General features: G+C 34.2%; 1 protein-coding gene across 2 annotated transcripts in view; it reads right to left on the reverse strand.

Annotated features, from left to right (window-relative positions):
* Window positions 1–17201, reverse strand: part of CNTN6 (contactin 6) — a 270512-nt gene that overhangs the window by 135551 nt on the left and 117760 nt on the right. For both annotated transcript variants that reach the window (XM_038565825.1, XM_038565826.1), the window contains exon 4: window positions 12325–12500. In XM_038565825.1, coding sequence (XP_038421753.1) covers window positions 12325–12500 — 176 coding nt within the window. The remainder of the gene's footprint in view (window positions 1–12324; window positions 12501–17201) is intronic.

Genomic DNA, 17201 nt, shown 5'->3' on the forward strand with positions numbered 1-17201 from the left:
ATAAATAAATATCTTTTTAAAAAAGCATCATCACATATAGGAAAAGATTGATAAATTGGACCTTAATGGAATTTTAAAATTTCTGTTTATCACAAGTTGTAAGAGAGTGAAAAGGCAAGCCCCAAGTAGGAGAAGCTGTTTTCCCATATAAAAGCGACAAAGTGCTCAGATCTAGAATTAGTCACTAAGGAAAAGGAAGACAACTCTAGAAAATGGAAAAGTGACTTAAATTTTAAGATTTTGTTTTTAAGTAATCTCTGCAGTCAATGTAGGACTAGAACTACTGTCCCAAGACCAAGAGTTGTAAGCTTTACTGACTGAGTCAGCTAGCACCTCTAAAAAAATGATTTACATTTTTTAACTTAGGAGGAGTTGCAGGTAACCAATACACATGTAAGAAGTTGCTCAACTGCCTTAGCTATCAAAAAATAAATTAAACCAAAATGAGATATGCTTATATAGGCCCCCAAAATGCTAAAATTTTAAAAAAAAGGAATGGAAGTTAATAAATTCAAAATAAATGAAAGATCTAAATGTGAGACAGAAAAAACCATGAAATCCTAGAGGAGAACGCGTGCAGCGATGTCTTTGACCTCTACTGTAGCAGCTTCATACCAGACACATCTCTGGAGGCAAGGGAAACAAAAGCAAAAAATGAACTATTGGGACTTCAGCAAGATGAAAACCTTCTCAGGGCACTTGGGTGGCTCAGTCAGTTAAGAGTCTGCCTTTGACTCAGGTCATAATCCCAGGGTCATTGGATTGAGCCCTGCATCTGGCTTCCTGCTCAGCAGGGAGCCTGCTTCTTCCTTTCCCCTTCCTCTCCCCCAGCTTGTGATCTCTCTCTTTATTAGTCAAATACATAAATAAGATCTTTAAAAAAAAAAAAGATTAAAGCCTTCTGCACAGTGAAGGAAACAGTCAACAAAACTAAAAGGCAATCTATAGAATGGGAGAAAATATATGCAAATGATATATCCAATAAAGGGTTAGTATCCAAAATCCGTAATAAATAAATAAATAAATAAATAAATAAATAAATAAATAAAACCAGTTAAGAAGTGGGCAGAAGACATGAACAGACATTCTTCCAAAGAAGATATCCAGATGGCCAGCAGACACACAAAAAGATGTTCAATATAACCCATCATCCCATCATCAGGGAAATAAAAATCAAAACCATGATGAAATATCACCACACTTTTGTCAGGATGGCTAAAATTAACAACAGGTGTTGGCAAGGATGCAGGGAAAGGGAACTCTCTTATACTGTTGGTGGTAACATAAACTGGTACAGCCACTCTGGAAAACAGTATAGAGTTTCCTCAAAAACTTAAAAATAGAACTACCCTACAACCCAGCAATTGCACTACTAGGTATTTACCCAATGGATATAAAAACACTGATTTGAAGAGGCACATGCACCCCGATGTTTATAGCAGCACTATGAACCACAGTAAAATTATGGAGAGAGCCCAAACATCCATTGACAGATGAATGGATGAAGAAAATGTGGTATACATTTACAATGGACTGTTACTCAGCTCTCAAAACTAATGAAATATTGCCATTTGCAACAATGGGGATACAGCTAGAGTGTATTATGCTAGCGAAATAAGTCAGCCAGAGAAAGACAATTACTAAATGATTTCACTCATGTGGAATTTAAGAAACAAAACAGAGGAACATAGAGGAAAGGGGAAAAAAAGAGAGAGGGAGGCAAACCAGAAGAGGTTCCTAAAGTTTGAGCACAAACTGAGGGTTGTTGGAAGGGAAGTGGGCAGGGGATTGGCTAAATAGGTGATAGGTATTGGGGGGGGGGCACATGTGATGAGCACTGGGTGTTATATATAAGAGATGAACCACTAAATTCTACTCCTGAAACCAACATTGCAACTATATCTTAACTAGAATTTAAATAAAATAATAAAATAAAATAATAAAATAAAATAAAATAAAATAAATAATAAAATAAAATAAAATAAATAAAATAAAATAAAATAAAATAAAATAAAATAAAATAAAATAAAATAAGACTGGCAATACCAAGTGTTGTCAAGAAAGTATTGCAGCTAGGAGGCTAAATTAATAAAATCAGTATGGACAACAGCTGGTATTATCTTTTACAGTTGCAAATATGCATACCCAAATGCCCTATAATTCTACTCTATGTTATTTACGACAGTGAAATGTATGCACAAATGTGCCAAAAGATATATATAAGAATATTCATAAATAATTATTAATCTTTGCCTCTTGAAACAATCCAGAGTTCCCTTGCCAGAAGATGTCATTCACAAACTGTAGTATATTCATACAATAAAATATATAGCAATGGAAATGAATGAACAATGACTACCTACAACAACATAGATGAACCTCACAAACAGTGTTGGCTACAAAACCAGACTTAAAGGAGTATATGCTGTATGGTTTATCCACATGAAATTTAAAAAGGTAATGTTTAATTATAAATTTACAAGCAAGATAGTGGAGAGGAAGGAATAGTAACTGGAAGAGTATAAAGGAGAGGGTATTCTGGGGTGTTGGCAATATTCTGGACCAGGCTTAGTCATGCTTCATTGCAATATTTATGTGTTTTATAGTTTTCTATATAGGTTATACTTCTTGGAAAAATATAGTGTATAAATTAATATCTTAAATTATGATAAACATTTCCAGGAGTTGGCACCAAAACTTCTTTATATTTGTATTTACTTTTAAAATATGTGATTCTAATTGCTACTAGGTAACATTGGAGATATGTTGACAATAAATCTCAGAAATTATTTCATCTGATTCCTTAATGCAAACAAATATTTTGTCATAATTCCCAATCCATTTTGTAAATCTCAGAAGCAAAGTCTCTATGGGCTATGCTCATAACTTCCTCAAAACCATTTGTCATATAGTACAAGAGTAACAAATAAGCATTTCAGTTTTGGATTTCTCCCTTAGTTTTGTAAATCAGAAACTCTCAGTTTTGATAGAATGAATACCTTACTTTTTAACATTTGCCTCTCTTACCCCAGCTCAATCTGGCAGCTTAAATGTGCAATTTTATTCAAATGGACCAAAAAGACGAGGTCCTACTGAATATAAGTAGAGGTGGGAGGTGAGAGGAGGCCTGAATTTTCAGACTATCATTTCTGATAAGGTAGATAAATAGATGTCTAGTAGTGATGATGAAGAAAAAAATGAAGTAAAAACATTGGATAATCTGCTTCCCAGTTGATTTTTAAAATATAATAGTGGCTTGCTGTAATTCAACCACATCCCCTTGTTTAACATGTGAATTGTTTTTAAAAGCAAAGATGAAGGGCAGCTCGGGTGGCTCAGTGGTTTAGCGCCACCTTTGGCCCAGGGCCTGATCCTGGAGACCTGGAATCGAGTCCCACATCAGGCTCCCTACATGGAGCCTGCTTCTCCCTCTGCCTGTGTCTCTGCCTCTCTCTCTGTCTATCTCTCATGAATAAATAGATAAAATCTTAAAAAAAAGCAAAGATGAAGTCTTCTTGATATATCAATTGGTCGTTATTAGTACATTAAGACAAATTCAGAATATTAATTTCACTGAAATATTGTTTAGTGATTTTCCCAAATGATAATGAAAAACCAATACTGATTTATCAACTTTCTTTTAAGAAATTAAAGAAAAAAAAAAAAAAGAAATTAAAGAAAAAAATATGTATTTTCCCACTTTGGTTAGCTACTTTTTTTAATATACATAAAAAAAGTTTAAAAGCCATCTAGCATTTTCATTTGTAATTAGATATGCATTACCCACTTAACACATACTTCACAATTATCAGAGACTTTACAATTTCCAAATGAGTTTTTAAGTGTTATTTTTAAAGCATCTTTTTCTGATCTTAATTTCTTTTTCAGATATAAATGTATGTTATCACCATATCATCAGGATCATGTATAACTGTTTTTGCTTTTTTTATATATGAAAAAAATTTAAGGACATTTTAAACTAGTCAAAGACCTCTATATTGTAGCTTTCACCTGGAAACCTTTTCGGTTGTGCTGTGACTATGGTTTTTATTCATGTGGAATCTGTTTTACTTTCCCAGTCTAAAAATAAATACATATTTAAAAATTATTTTGAGATGGATATATGAGAAATTCTGGTCTGTTGTAGGTTGGGTCACCTTGGGCAAGTAACAGAGTTCCCCCACCTTGAATTTCTCCATCTGTAAAACACAGTTTAGAATAGCTTACAAGCATAGAATAAAGATGCACAGCATTGCCGATATAAAATCCTTTGCATTCCTCAAGAAAAAAAATTATGATGATTGTAAATGCCTATATTTATAGCCCTTTAAAATGAATTATTATTGCATTTTAACTTGAGCCCTCTAAAATCATCCCTGTGATGTGGAGCAAGAATTTTTTCATTCCATGTAATAAGTGTGAAAACTGAGGTTTGAAGTGCCCCCAAATATGCATACTGTGATTTTAATAACATTAGCAATATCATTACTGTGTCAGACAAATATTTTTATAGGAAAAGTATGTAGTGTTTTTAAACTACATTTTATAAACAATTTCAAAATCCTTAACTAAATCCTTAATTTCATTCAAAATATTTCCATTGTTCTGAGGATAAATACTAATGTCCCAACCATGGTCTATTATATTATAGTTGCATAGCCAGGTCTCTGCTGAGCAACCCATTAACAACTCACAGTCACCCTTACCCTCTGTTCTATATTTAGTAAGTTTTGTCCTGATACCAATCCTATATGAAGTGAATAATATTAACACTCCATTTTATTTATTTATTTTTTTAAAAGATTTTATTTATTTATTCATGAGAGAGAGAGAGAGAGAGAGGCAGAGACACAGGCAGAGGGAGAAGCAGGCTCCGTGCAGGGAGCCTAAGGTGGGATGCCATCCCGGGTCTCCAGGACCACACCCTGGGCTGAAGGCAGGCACCAAACCACTGAGCTACCCGGGCTGCCCTAACACCCCATTTTATGCCTGAATTAACACTTGTGCACAATGTCACATCATCTGGAGAAAATTCTTCAAAAACAGGCAGTATGCCTCTGGTTCCTCTGCCTAAAAGCATCACATTATGATGAATTTTTGTGTGTTTCTTTGGCATTTCACAGTATCACTCAATCATCCCATTGTTTAGATTGGGCTTGGATATAAAGGGGCTCCAAAATTTGGATGCACCTGCCTCCAAATTATTGTCAATCTCCTCATATTTTCTCCAGTATTTGGGCTTATTCACACATCTGCATTTCCTCTTGGCTCTACTTTCAACCTGAATGTTCCTCCACCCACTTATCGTGTCAGGAACACAAACTGATATTCAAGGCTTAATTCAAGCCACGTTGCTTTTGGGAGACTTCTATTGCCCTTTTTCCAATCCAGGAAAGCCTTACTGTTCCCTACTCTGGGCTGCATTATAGGTTAAGTCTACTTCTCTCACTTCACCTGATATTTTTTTTAAGGAGGTGCAGTGGGTGGTAGGAATGTGGACTCTACATTCCCGACAGCATGGGTTTAAACACTGACTGCCATTTAACTATTTGTGTGATATAGGGTGAGTCAATGAATTCTTCTATGCCTCAATCTGCTCATCTGAAAATAATCCCATAGGGTTTTTGTGAGGTTCATTGGAGTTAATTCACATAAGAGTGTAGAAAAATGCCTGCCCTATAATATGTACTATAGAAATGTTAGTAATTTCTTTCTTTCTTTTTTTTTAATTGCACTTAAGGTTTCAGTTGTCTGCCCTGTGAAGACAGGGAGTAGCTATTTCTTATCTATCATTTAATCTTTAGACCCAGCACAAGGCTAGATGCATATAAACAAGGTGTTTTCTGGGTGGTTGGTGGATGAATAAATGAATGGTCAGTTAGGAGGCTCCAATGTAGCTACCTTTCCCTCTGCAATCATGGGACTACTTTATTTGAAATAGTATCTGTGACTAAATAATAACCAGTGCATAACCAAAAAACCCTATTCATGAGTACCTTTTATCCTGAATGTTTATCTATTCATTAGTAGAGCTGTATTATTACAAGAATCTCAAAAAATATATATAGCTCAGTGAAATCTTAGGTTTATTTCGAAACACCTATCTTTTTTTTCTCAAGGCTGACATTTTAAACAGTAATGACAGATGCAATGTTCTCTCACACAAGTACAGAGTAATTCATTAACATACACATGAAAGGAAGAAGTCTACATTCAACCTTTTCTACCAAAGTCCTTGAGAAATAAAAGAGATTCAAAGCAGCTACAAGTGTAGCTTGTAAAAAGTCAAACTGGTTTTATCATACAAGAATACCAGGTTGGTAGCAGGAGCTTTTGGTAACTAGACACCTGCTGCATTTGCTTTAAGGTTGAGGTTGAGGGGAAGAAGGAAGAGCTTAAAATAGAATCTACCTGACAATTTGAAATGACATAATCTTATGTAGAAGAACTGAAGGGGAATTTTGTAATCAGATAATTCAAAACATACCTTTAATAAGTCCACAGAGATGAATGTCTTGTCTGGGTAATGTAGCTGGTTAAAGACAGATTTGATTTAGGAGTATATTTTATAATAGGTAGTTTTGTATACATGGGCTGCATTGTAGTGTGGTTTCATGGTGGGATGAATCAGGATGAGGCAAAGTGTTATAGGCTGAGTCTAAAATAAACTCTGAAGGTGTTTTCGAATTGCTGAACATCAGGATAAAAGTTACAAACAAAAGCCATCAATTATCTAGAGGTATGTACCTACAGAGTCTTTCCCAGGGACAGGTTAGGTTCTGAAAGGCTATTCATAGTTCATTTGTTCTGAAGGTCAAAGTGACACTATACAATTGACTGCCAACCAGTAGGAAGCCGAGTTGTTGACACAATTTTACTTTGATGTATAGCTTTGTTCTTACTATAGAAATTCATATGAGTAGGGCTTCTGGACCTAATTTTTCTATCAATAAATAGATCAATTATCTTATATTAAATGTTTAGTGCCTGTCTTACTTTGAGTCCCTTAGAAGCAGAGCCTGAGGCAGATATTCAAGTGTGTGTGATTTAGTGAGAGAACACTCCCAGGATAAAGGGAGGGAGGGAGGGAGGGAAGTGGGAGAGAGCCTGGGCAGGAGCTAAGCAAGAAGGGGCTGGTTCTCAGCTGTTGTCTGGTTTCAGCCTGACGGAGTCTAGGGTGTAACTGGTAGACCAGGTGTAGTTGCAGTTATTAAAATCTGAGGATGGGCAGGCTGTCCATTAAATGGAATCCGGACAGGGTTTCAATTTACCATCAGGCTTATATTGTAAAGCTATCTGTCCTGAAGATATGGCTTAATATTTAGGCAATTACTATGCCAATGGCAAATTAAATTAAAAAAGAAGCACACAGGTTTTGTGTGGGCAGTGTTTGGGAAGGATACTATAACATGAAAGGCATGTGCTTTAGAATTTCAACGTTTATACTGAAGTTTCAATTGGTTTTCTAACACTGCTTTTAAGAAGTCCCAATCTCGTAGCATTTCAGCCTTCTAATCTGTATAATAGAAACAAGAATAGTATCCATCTCCTATGGTGGTTACCTGGCTCAAGAAAGTTAGCATATTTCAAAGCACCTGAAAGTCTTGAAAACAAGAAGAAGGAACTAGTATGGAGAAAGTTTTAAAATGTAAATTAGAAGATTTTTCTATGAGTAACTATAGCAGTTTGAAATATGTACATGTTTGGCCAAATTGAGGGATGTGATTAAAAATAGCAAGAAAAATTAGAGCTTTCATTTCACAAATGCTCATAAAGGACCGGGTCTTTGTAATCATTACCTCAGACAATTCATTGTCCTGTGGCTGATGCTATAATTTCCATTGTGTCTATTTCATAACAGAGACTTACTATTGTTTAGAGTTGGCCTGATTTTACCACTAGATATATGACAGAGTTAGAATTGGAACTCAGATCTGTCTGTATCAAAAATCTTAACATTCAAAAAAAAAAAAAATCTTAACATTCAACTATCATTGTTATTCAACCTACCAAAAGCTTTTTCTACCAAAATGGGCATTGTTGGAAATCTATGAAGGTGGTGGTGAGGAATTCAAATTAAATTGAAGATACAGGAATGCCTGGGTGGCTCAGTGGTTGAGTGTCTGCCTTTAGCTCAGGACGTGATCCTAGGGTCCTAGAATCGAGTCCCACATCAGGCTCCCCAGAGGGAGCCTGCTTATACCTCTGCCTATGTCTCTCTGCTTCTTTCTCTGTCTCTCATGAGTATATAAATAAAATCTTTTTAAAAAATAAATAAACTGGAGATACAGGATTTGCACTTTAGGAACTTCCCATTTGGCTGGAGACTAGCATTCAGACTCGAATTTCTGTGTGAAAAGAACCTTAATACATAATACTTAACAAGGAAAACTTACTTTTTTTTTCTTTTAATAATTCTGATGAAAAAAATCTAACTGAAATGATGAATTATGATACTATTTTTAAAATAGTAATAAAAGACATGTAACAAAATTTATCATTTTGATCACTTTAAAGTGTACAATTTAGTGGAACTGAACACATTCAGATTGTGCAATCATTACTACCTTTCATCTCTAGAACTTTCCATCATCCCAAACTGAAACTCTGTATTAATTAAATGCTAACTCCAGATTCTTTCCTCCACTCAGGCTCTAGCAGTCACTGCTCTGCCATCTGTCTCTATGAATTTGCCTTTCTAGTTACCTCAGATACGTGAAATCATATAATATTTGTCCTTTTGTGTCTGCCTTATTTCATTAGCAGGATTTTTTCAAGGTTCATACATGTCGTATCTGACTTTTATTCCTTTTTTAAAAAAGATTTATTTATTTATTCATGAAACACACAGAGGGAGAGAGGCAGAGACATAGACAGAGGGAGAAGCAGGCTCCCTGTGGGGAGCCCGATGTGGGACTTGATCCCAGGACTCTGGGATCACACCCTGAGCTGATGGCAGACGCTCAACCGCTGAGCCACCCAGGCGTTCCAACTTTTATTCCTTTTATAAAGTTGGATAATACTCTATTCACACACCCCACACATACTCCCACCCCCCACACTCACACACACTACATTTTATTTATGTTTTGGACATTTGTTTGTTTTCTACCTTTTAACTATTGAGAATAATGCTGCTATGAAGATGGGTATACAAATAATATGTTCAAGTCCTGTCTTAATCTTTGAGGGATACACACAGAAGTGTAATTGTTGTGTTATGTGGTAATTCTGTTAAATTTTTGGGGAACTGCTATATTGTCTTTCACAGTAGCTCTACCATTTTACATTCTAAGCATCAATGCACAAACTTTCCAATTTTTCCACATCCTTGAAAACATTTGTTATTTTCCAGTGTGTGTGTATGTGTGTGTTTTAATAACAGCCATTCTAATGGGTGTGAAGCAGTATCTTTTTATAGTTCTGATTTACATTTTCATAATCATTACTGATGTTGAGTGTGTTTTCTTAGGAAAACTTATTCTTGATGAGGTATGTCCCTTCTACCATTTTCTCTCTTGTTTTTGTCTTTTTCTCTCTTCCCTTTCTCTCTTTCTTTAAGAATAAACATTTCTCAACCTGTCTATAGATTTACATGTGGATACAAATGTGATTTTTTGGATGAAATTTCAGAAAATCTGTTGCAAAATTAGTATCTTATATTCTAAAATGAGATCAGAAGAAAGGATTTGTAAGTCACCAACACTTTTTTGATTCATTCCTAAGATCCTTGTGTAAACCACCTTGAGTAAACCACAGAGAGCTGCACGGCAGTGGGTGGCAAAGCTAAATCTGGCATTTTCACCTTTTTTTAAAGCTATACTTTACTACACAGAATGAATAACTAGCTTAAGTGAGTTCACAGGGTACTTATGAAATACAAGAAATGGAGGGAAATAATGCTAAATTAATAAAATGTGCTGGTTATGTTTAGGGTTGGTTCAAAGGAAGAGAGATAATCACACTCCAGTAAATCTCTGGACTCAGCAGGAAACACTTCAGGCATATGGTACCACTATACGTCCTGGACAGAGAGATGAGATGGTGTGGTTTTTGTTTTTGTTTCTCTAAATTTCAGACTTGGAACCCCAAATCCTTCAAGTTTGCAGAAGAAAGATCAGTTAATGGATATAGGCCATCCTACTTTCTGCATGAATAGTGAAAGAAATGCTTTTAAAGATCAACAGTCATATATCTTCAATCCAAAAAGGAACATTTTATGAAGAGACAGGATAGTCAGGGAAAACAGAAGAACTGATTTCTCCCATTCATTCAAATAAAAGTCTATAATTTCTTCTTAATTTAAATCTTTTCTCTGTCTCTCTCTCTTTTTTTTTTTAGCAAACACATTGTAACTTAAAGAGGCTTCTAGTTATTTTTTAAAAAGATTTATTTATTTATTTATTTATTTATTTATTTATTTATTTATTTATTTATTTATTTCAGAGAGCTCGAAAGCACAAATGGGAAGGGCAGAAGGAGACGGAGAAAGAATCTCAAGCAGGCTGTGCCGGGTACAGAGCCCAACATGGGGCTCCATCTCATGATGCTGAGATCATGACCCCAGCCAAAACCAAGAGTCTAATGCTTAATCAACTGTGCCGCCCAGGTTACATGCATTTTTAAAGCAGAATAGGGTAAGAAATAATGTAGAGAATTTAAAAACACATTTTTCTTTAAAAAAAGAGATGAAGAAAAGGAAATCTACAATTGTAGTAAGTACAGTGCATTAACTTCAGGCATAGGTATTCAGTTGTTGTTAAGAATAGAATCTATAGCTCTATAGAGTAATTGTGCTGTGTGAATTTTCCTTTACCAGAGTGTCAGATTTATCCTACAGATTCTGATCCAAATCACGTGCATCTTCTAGGGTCAATTCCTATCCAACCAGGAGAAATAAATAATTACTGTGGTAGAGTCATTCAAAATCTCTGAAGCAATTATTTCTTTCTACAAGTTTCTGATCAGCATTTTGTTCTCTATTATTTTCCAAATAATGATCTTAAGCAAAATACAGAAATCAAGTATTGTGATTATCTTTATCCAAGTTTTAAAATAGCCTCTACCCTTTGTTCATATTCCACTTCGTTATCTATTTCCACATATATAAAGACATTTGGATACATTTAGCAATGTATGTGTGTACATATGCGTGTGTATATGACCACATATATATATGTGTGTGTGTGTGTGTGTACCCTATATATAATGCTTGTGTGTGTCTGTGTGTATTTATGTATATGTATATGTGACTAAATACACACACACACATATTTAGAAATAAGATCATTCCCAAAATAGCCAACATAAGAGGAACTGTATATGAAGCAAGGGATCTTTGGAACACAATACCTGCAATAAGAAACAGACTCAATTATTAATTCATGTATCTACTGATGACTATAGTAGTTCTGCAAGGTAGGCTCTGGACATATATTTTATTAAAAAATTTCAAAACAATTACTTTTTCAAAGTAACAGATAGAATATACATTTCCATGAGCACCCAAAGATTAGCTACTAACTCTTTTGTCCCCTGATTTATCGTCTGAGGTGGGCAGGGGTGGAGGAGGGGTGAGGGAAGAAGTGTAAGGAGAGAAATTAAAAAAAAAAAAAAGAGAGAGAGAGAAATTCAAGGTTTCTTTTCCATCTACATCAACAGATATAATTACTTTCAATCAAAGCTATTCTTGGATCCAATATGAAACATTTCAGTCCCTGGAAACACTACATATAAAGGATATAAGAGGCAATATGTCTATTGTTCATCTGCTAATGTCCTCAAATGTCACCAAGGTAATTACTTGGATGACATTTATGTGATGCAGCTGGACATTGTTACAGTTAATATAAAGCCTGCCTTTGGCAACCACTTTATTTCCACCTACATCAAACTGTGGGTGCATAATCACTTTTCCTGGGAGAACACCCACCTCTCACAAAAGACATCTCTGCCCTCAGCTTTTGCTTTCTGTGTTCTACACACTAATATATATTGCAAAAGAAGAAGAAAAAAAGAAAAAAAAGTTATATGCCATATATCTTTTTCTTAATATTTATATCTGGAACTTTTAGAGATGTTTCTAAACATAATTTATAAAATATAATAACACTGATTTTTTCTTTTTTTAAAAGAGGATTTTGACTATCCCCAAAAGTATGAATTCATAAAATGCACAATTAAAACCTTTTACCTCTGTAAATTAATCACTCTCAAAGAACAGATGATTGACAAATCCAGATTTTTTTCCTAATATGAATACAAAAAAATATATTGTATTAAAAAAAAAACACACAGAGATTAGATTCTTCCCCACAAACTCACATGCAAATTGGAGCTTTGCCTTCCGACTCAGAATCGTCCCTAGTGTGTTGGTGGCCAGGCACTGGTATATGCCAATATCTTGATCTGTACGGGGGCTACTGATGGCCAAATTGCCTCCATCCAACCTGTAGTGATAACTCATGATAAAATCAATATCTGTGCCATTTTGCTTCCACCTTCAAGGAAAAAAAAAATCAAATTATGTTATAATATACAGAGGTAATCACTCCTACTAGTCTTAAACGACATGCAATTGTAACTGCTAGGACCATTTACACATGTAAGCATATATGTATATATTTATTTCTTTGCTAGGACCATTTAAAACAACAGCAACAAACAACAAACATGGTTACATATGGAGAAAATCCTCTATTTTCATCAAAGATGATTGTCTTCAGGAGCTCAGTGTTATTAATAACTAGGTTATTTGAAAGATCATCCACTCTTTATGAATCACAAACATTCACCCATATGTGTACAAAGAAGCAACATACGTTTTGACATGGGAAGTGAAACTGAGACATTCAGTCAATGACACTGGCCATTCTATTCCTTCAGAGACATTTCAAATAACATATACCACACCTGAACTCCCACAACCGATACTAAAAATTTAGATTTTGAAAATGACTTAGAGATAGAAATCCAAAAAACGTTTATTACAACTGGCATAAAGAAAGTCAGCAAAGATTTTATAATGCCAATTTGAGGCTGATAACAAAACAATAACAATCTGACTACTTTAGAACATGATTGTCTCTGTTGATCTCTTACTTGGAAAATTAATTACTCCAAATATATTTCACCAGTACTTAGAAATGCCAACCTAAAATTATACTTTTACAAAATAAATGCAATTTGGGAAGTTTTTATTTTAGGCAGCAAAAGTTCTCTTGGCTTACCTATTAGTCAACAATTCTTTAGTACATGAATGAAGTAGCAGAAGGCCCTTACAGGTATATTTATTTTCAAAGAACTGTAAGATGTCTTAGAAAATTCCATTTGGTCATTTTAAGATGAATGAATACCACTAATTTTTCTAAATAAACCCACCTTCCCCTTCTTTCTCCCCCTAACTTTTAGAAAAAACAAATGAATGGCTTTTTCCTATGGAACATAGCTAACTTCCAAACCATGTATTTTCAGAATCTATGCCAGGTTTGCTGTGATTTTCCCTTTCATGTTAAGATCATATTAAAAATATTTTGATGAGGGTGACTAACTATAAGAAAGAAATTTTCTTTCTTACATACATTTTACAGTATTGTTCCATATGTCATTCCATGACTTCTTTAGGAACATCTTGAAAAATCCGATGTAGAGAATATGTCAAATGTCTACCATAGTCAAAAAGAAATACAAACTTGGGTAATCCTCCAGTCTATTAAAGATGAGAAGTGATTGACCAATATCAAATCAATCAGACGTTTTCCATCAACTTTAAAATTATTTAGCCAATTCTAATGTATCTCAATTTCCTTTTAATAAAAAGTTGAGAGACAATAGCCAAAACCAATGTATTTCATTTACCTGAACTTTGTCAAAATTTTTTTTCTAGAGAATTTTGTACGGTTTTTTGCTTTCAATGTTAGGAGAAAAAAATATATAGAAACATTTTTTTTCTTTAGGCCTATCCCAAGACTCCTCTATTCTCCTCACCAGCTGCATAATACTGTCTTTCACAATTTGCTTACAGGGCATGATCTTTGTACCTCCATGTTTCCTTTCATTTTCAAAGCAAAGGATATACCACACTTAGTTTGCCAGCTCTCTTTAATTTTGGAATCAATTGCTGAAATAACTGCTGTCATCGTTACATGCTCCTAATTAAGCTTGGTAATTGTTTTTCAACACAAATTCGAAGTTGTTGGCTTAGCTGCAGCAAATGAATTTTTCACAGTATCCCCATAATCGTTCTAATCACTATGGTACAATGATTATTAAACTGTGCATATAGATCAGGGGTTCAGCTCCTGGTGTGGGCTTTGTCCTAATTAATATGTTTAAATCAATGGAGAAATAGTATTAATGAATTCAAGTGATGGTCATAAACACATTACTGATAGGATTGCATACCCAGGAGAATTTTCCTACAATGCAAAGTAGGGAATGTGCTTTAAATGATTATTTTCAGCATCTGAATTAATATCATATTCATTCCAGGAAACATAATGAATTTGAACTAAAATATTGACCTTTTTCTGGAGAACATCCTTCAATATTAAGTAGGTAAGCCCAGTGTGAAGAATACAATGGCTGGGGGCCATGTTTGTTGTCCTTAGATAATATGCATGTCTGTGTCTCAGAACTGGGGCTCGTTATAGAATTATATTTGTTTTTTTCTTTTTTTTAGAATTATATTTGAGTGCCTGTTAAAAGGGCTTATTTAAGGGCTTATTTCTGAGTCCATTCCTAGACTTTGGAAGAGAACTCCAAAACCTAAATTTGTAACAATCTTCTGGATGATTTTAATGTGCACTAAATTTGACACCATTGACGTTGTGGGAAGAGTTTTTGACCTAACTTTGACATTCCTTTCTTGTGTATCCCTGGATAAGTCATCTAATTTCTTCAGGAATCATATCCATCAATTACAAAATTTGCACAATAATATACATCCTGCTTTATCCCATGGGCTTGTTAATAATATAAAGTGAGAAAATAAACAAAGAGAATAGAAGGGCAGAGTGACCACTGCTATGAGTTTTACAGACACCTAGACCTTCTCAGACTTGAGAATGTCTTCATGAGGGACGCCTGGGTGGCTTAGTGGTTAAGTGTCTGCCTTTAGCTCAGGGTGTGATCCCGTGGTCTGGGATTGAGTCCCACATCGGGCTCCTTGCAGGGAGCCTGCTTCTCCCTCTGCCTATATCTTTGCCTTTCTCTCTCTGTGTGTCTCAAATAAATAAATAAATAAATAAATAAATAAATAAATAAATAAAATCTTAAAAAAAAAAAAAAAAGAATGTCTTTATGACTTGAGTAGAGCTGACCAAACTAGAGGAAAGAACTTCCTGTGGTGATCAGGTGAAGAGCAGATCCATCGGATATCCCTTACAATATTCAAAGACCTTCTTCTGATAGAGTGTATCCTGCATAGAAACCATTTATGTGCGTGTTGCTTCATTTTCCCAAAAATAAATATTCTGAGCTGGAAATAAGTTCATTGCTATCTGATTATCTTAGACTTTTAAGTATAAGCAATCCTACCCAAGTACAAACTTTGGGTAACCCATTTTCTTTCCCTTTGCGAAGCTTCCTCTTTAATTCTCATGTGTTACCTGGTGCTTAAAAAATTAAGAGTGATCCTTTCCATGAGAAAGATTTGTTCAGACTTGCCTCATATTTCTGTATTTTCACACTTGCGCTAAAATCCTGTTTGTGAATGTGTTCACACCACTGGAAGTGACTGGAAGACAAGTTGCTTTTAAACTATTTCCAAAGTTATGCTTTAGATGTTGCTTATTTTCCCCCATGAGATTTCTTTTCCTAAAGACAAATTACTAAAAGAAGGAAAACATGTCTTAACATCAACCACACCCTCACTTTATGGATAAGGAAGTTGATGCCAGGAGAGAGAAATGATTATTCCAAGGTCACAGGTAAATATCATTGTTATGACCAGAAATGGTAACTTTTCATTCTAACCAAGGGCTCTTTCATATGACTTCACAGTGCATTCAAATAATGTCAGAATGTCTGTCATAAAGATTTTCCCTCTACTACTACTACTACACACACACACATAATCTAAAGTCATGAATGAGTCTTTTTAATAAAATTTAAGTTAGAAAGGGTCATATTAAACTAAAATTTCACATTTTGTTGCTGATGTGCATTATCTGAAATATCTCTGCCCTTTGCTTTATTATCATGGAAATTGGGTCTGAGTCTGACATTTAAGCATTAAAAACAGTTCTTTTTTTTTTTTCACCCTCTTTCCAAAGCCTCTTGCCTATGAGTATTTTATGTTTTACTATTAGAGGTGAGCTAAACCAGGTTAAGGAGATTGAAAATAAGAAGCTAAATTACCTGTCTTTAGCCTACTAATGTACAAGTCTCTTAGAAACAGAAAACTTTAACAATAGTGAAATTTGTAGTCTCTTCATTCAGAATATGTCTTCATAAGTAAAAACTAATGAGCAAATTTGTCACAAGAACCATTATTTTATATCTTTCTGCCTGTTACAAGCCAACAGACACTTTTATATAACTATATGACTGATGGACTGATGATTTGTTTTATCTATACTTAACAAATATTTCTTATTTTATAGGAATTCATAGATATTTTTTCCTCTTTTCTGATAAACCCTACTAATGGTGATGACCAATCAAATTAGCTCTTAAAAATAAGATTTCCACTTTAAGTATCACGTAATTGTGAAAAATGTATTAATCAGATTTTTACATATTTAACCATATGCTAAATTTTATAAGACCAACTATTGTTTAAGGAAAACAAACATACAAACTCTGAATTGAGAGAACCAATTTATAAAGTATATGATATTTACCTAACAGATGGGTTATATTGATTTGGGCATGTTAAAGATAGGGAACCTTTAGTAAGTAATGAGAAGATATAGCTTTTAGTTCATTATAAAACATGCTGACGTAATCTCAACAAAATATAAGGTGAGAGTTGTCTTAAATTTGTGCATTTATTAAAATAATCTAGACAATTTTAAGATCAAAGTAATTATACATATAAATATGATTTTTCGAATGCACCATAAAAATAGGCAAAACCAGTTTATTTTTCCAAAATGAACTGAAATTGTTATTTCCCACATGTGCTGATTCAATTTCACTGCTAAAACTTACAACTTAAAAAAAAAACGCTTTTAAAACACAAAGCTAAAATAGTCATT

Source organism: Canis lupus, chromosome 20 (genome assembly GCF_011100685.1).
Source record: "Canis lupus familiaris isolate Mischka breed German Shepherd chromosome 20, alternate assembly UU_Cfam_GSD_1.0, whole genome shotgun sequence".
In the NCBI taxonomy this organism is placed as follows: Eukaryota; Metazoa; Chordata; class Mammalia; order Carnivora; family Canidae; genus Canis; species Canis lupus.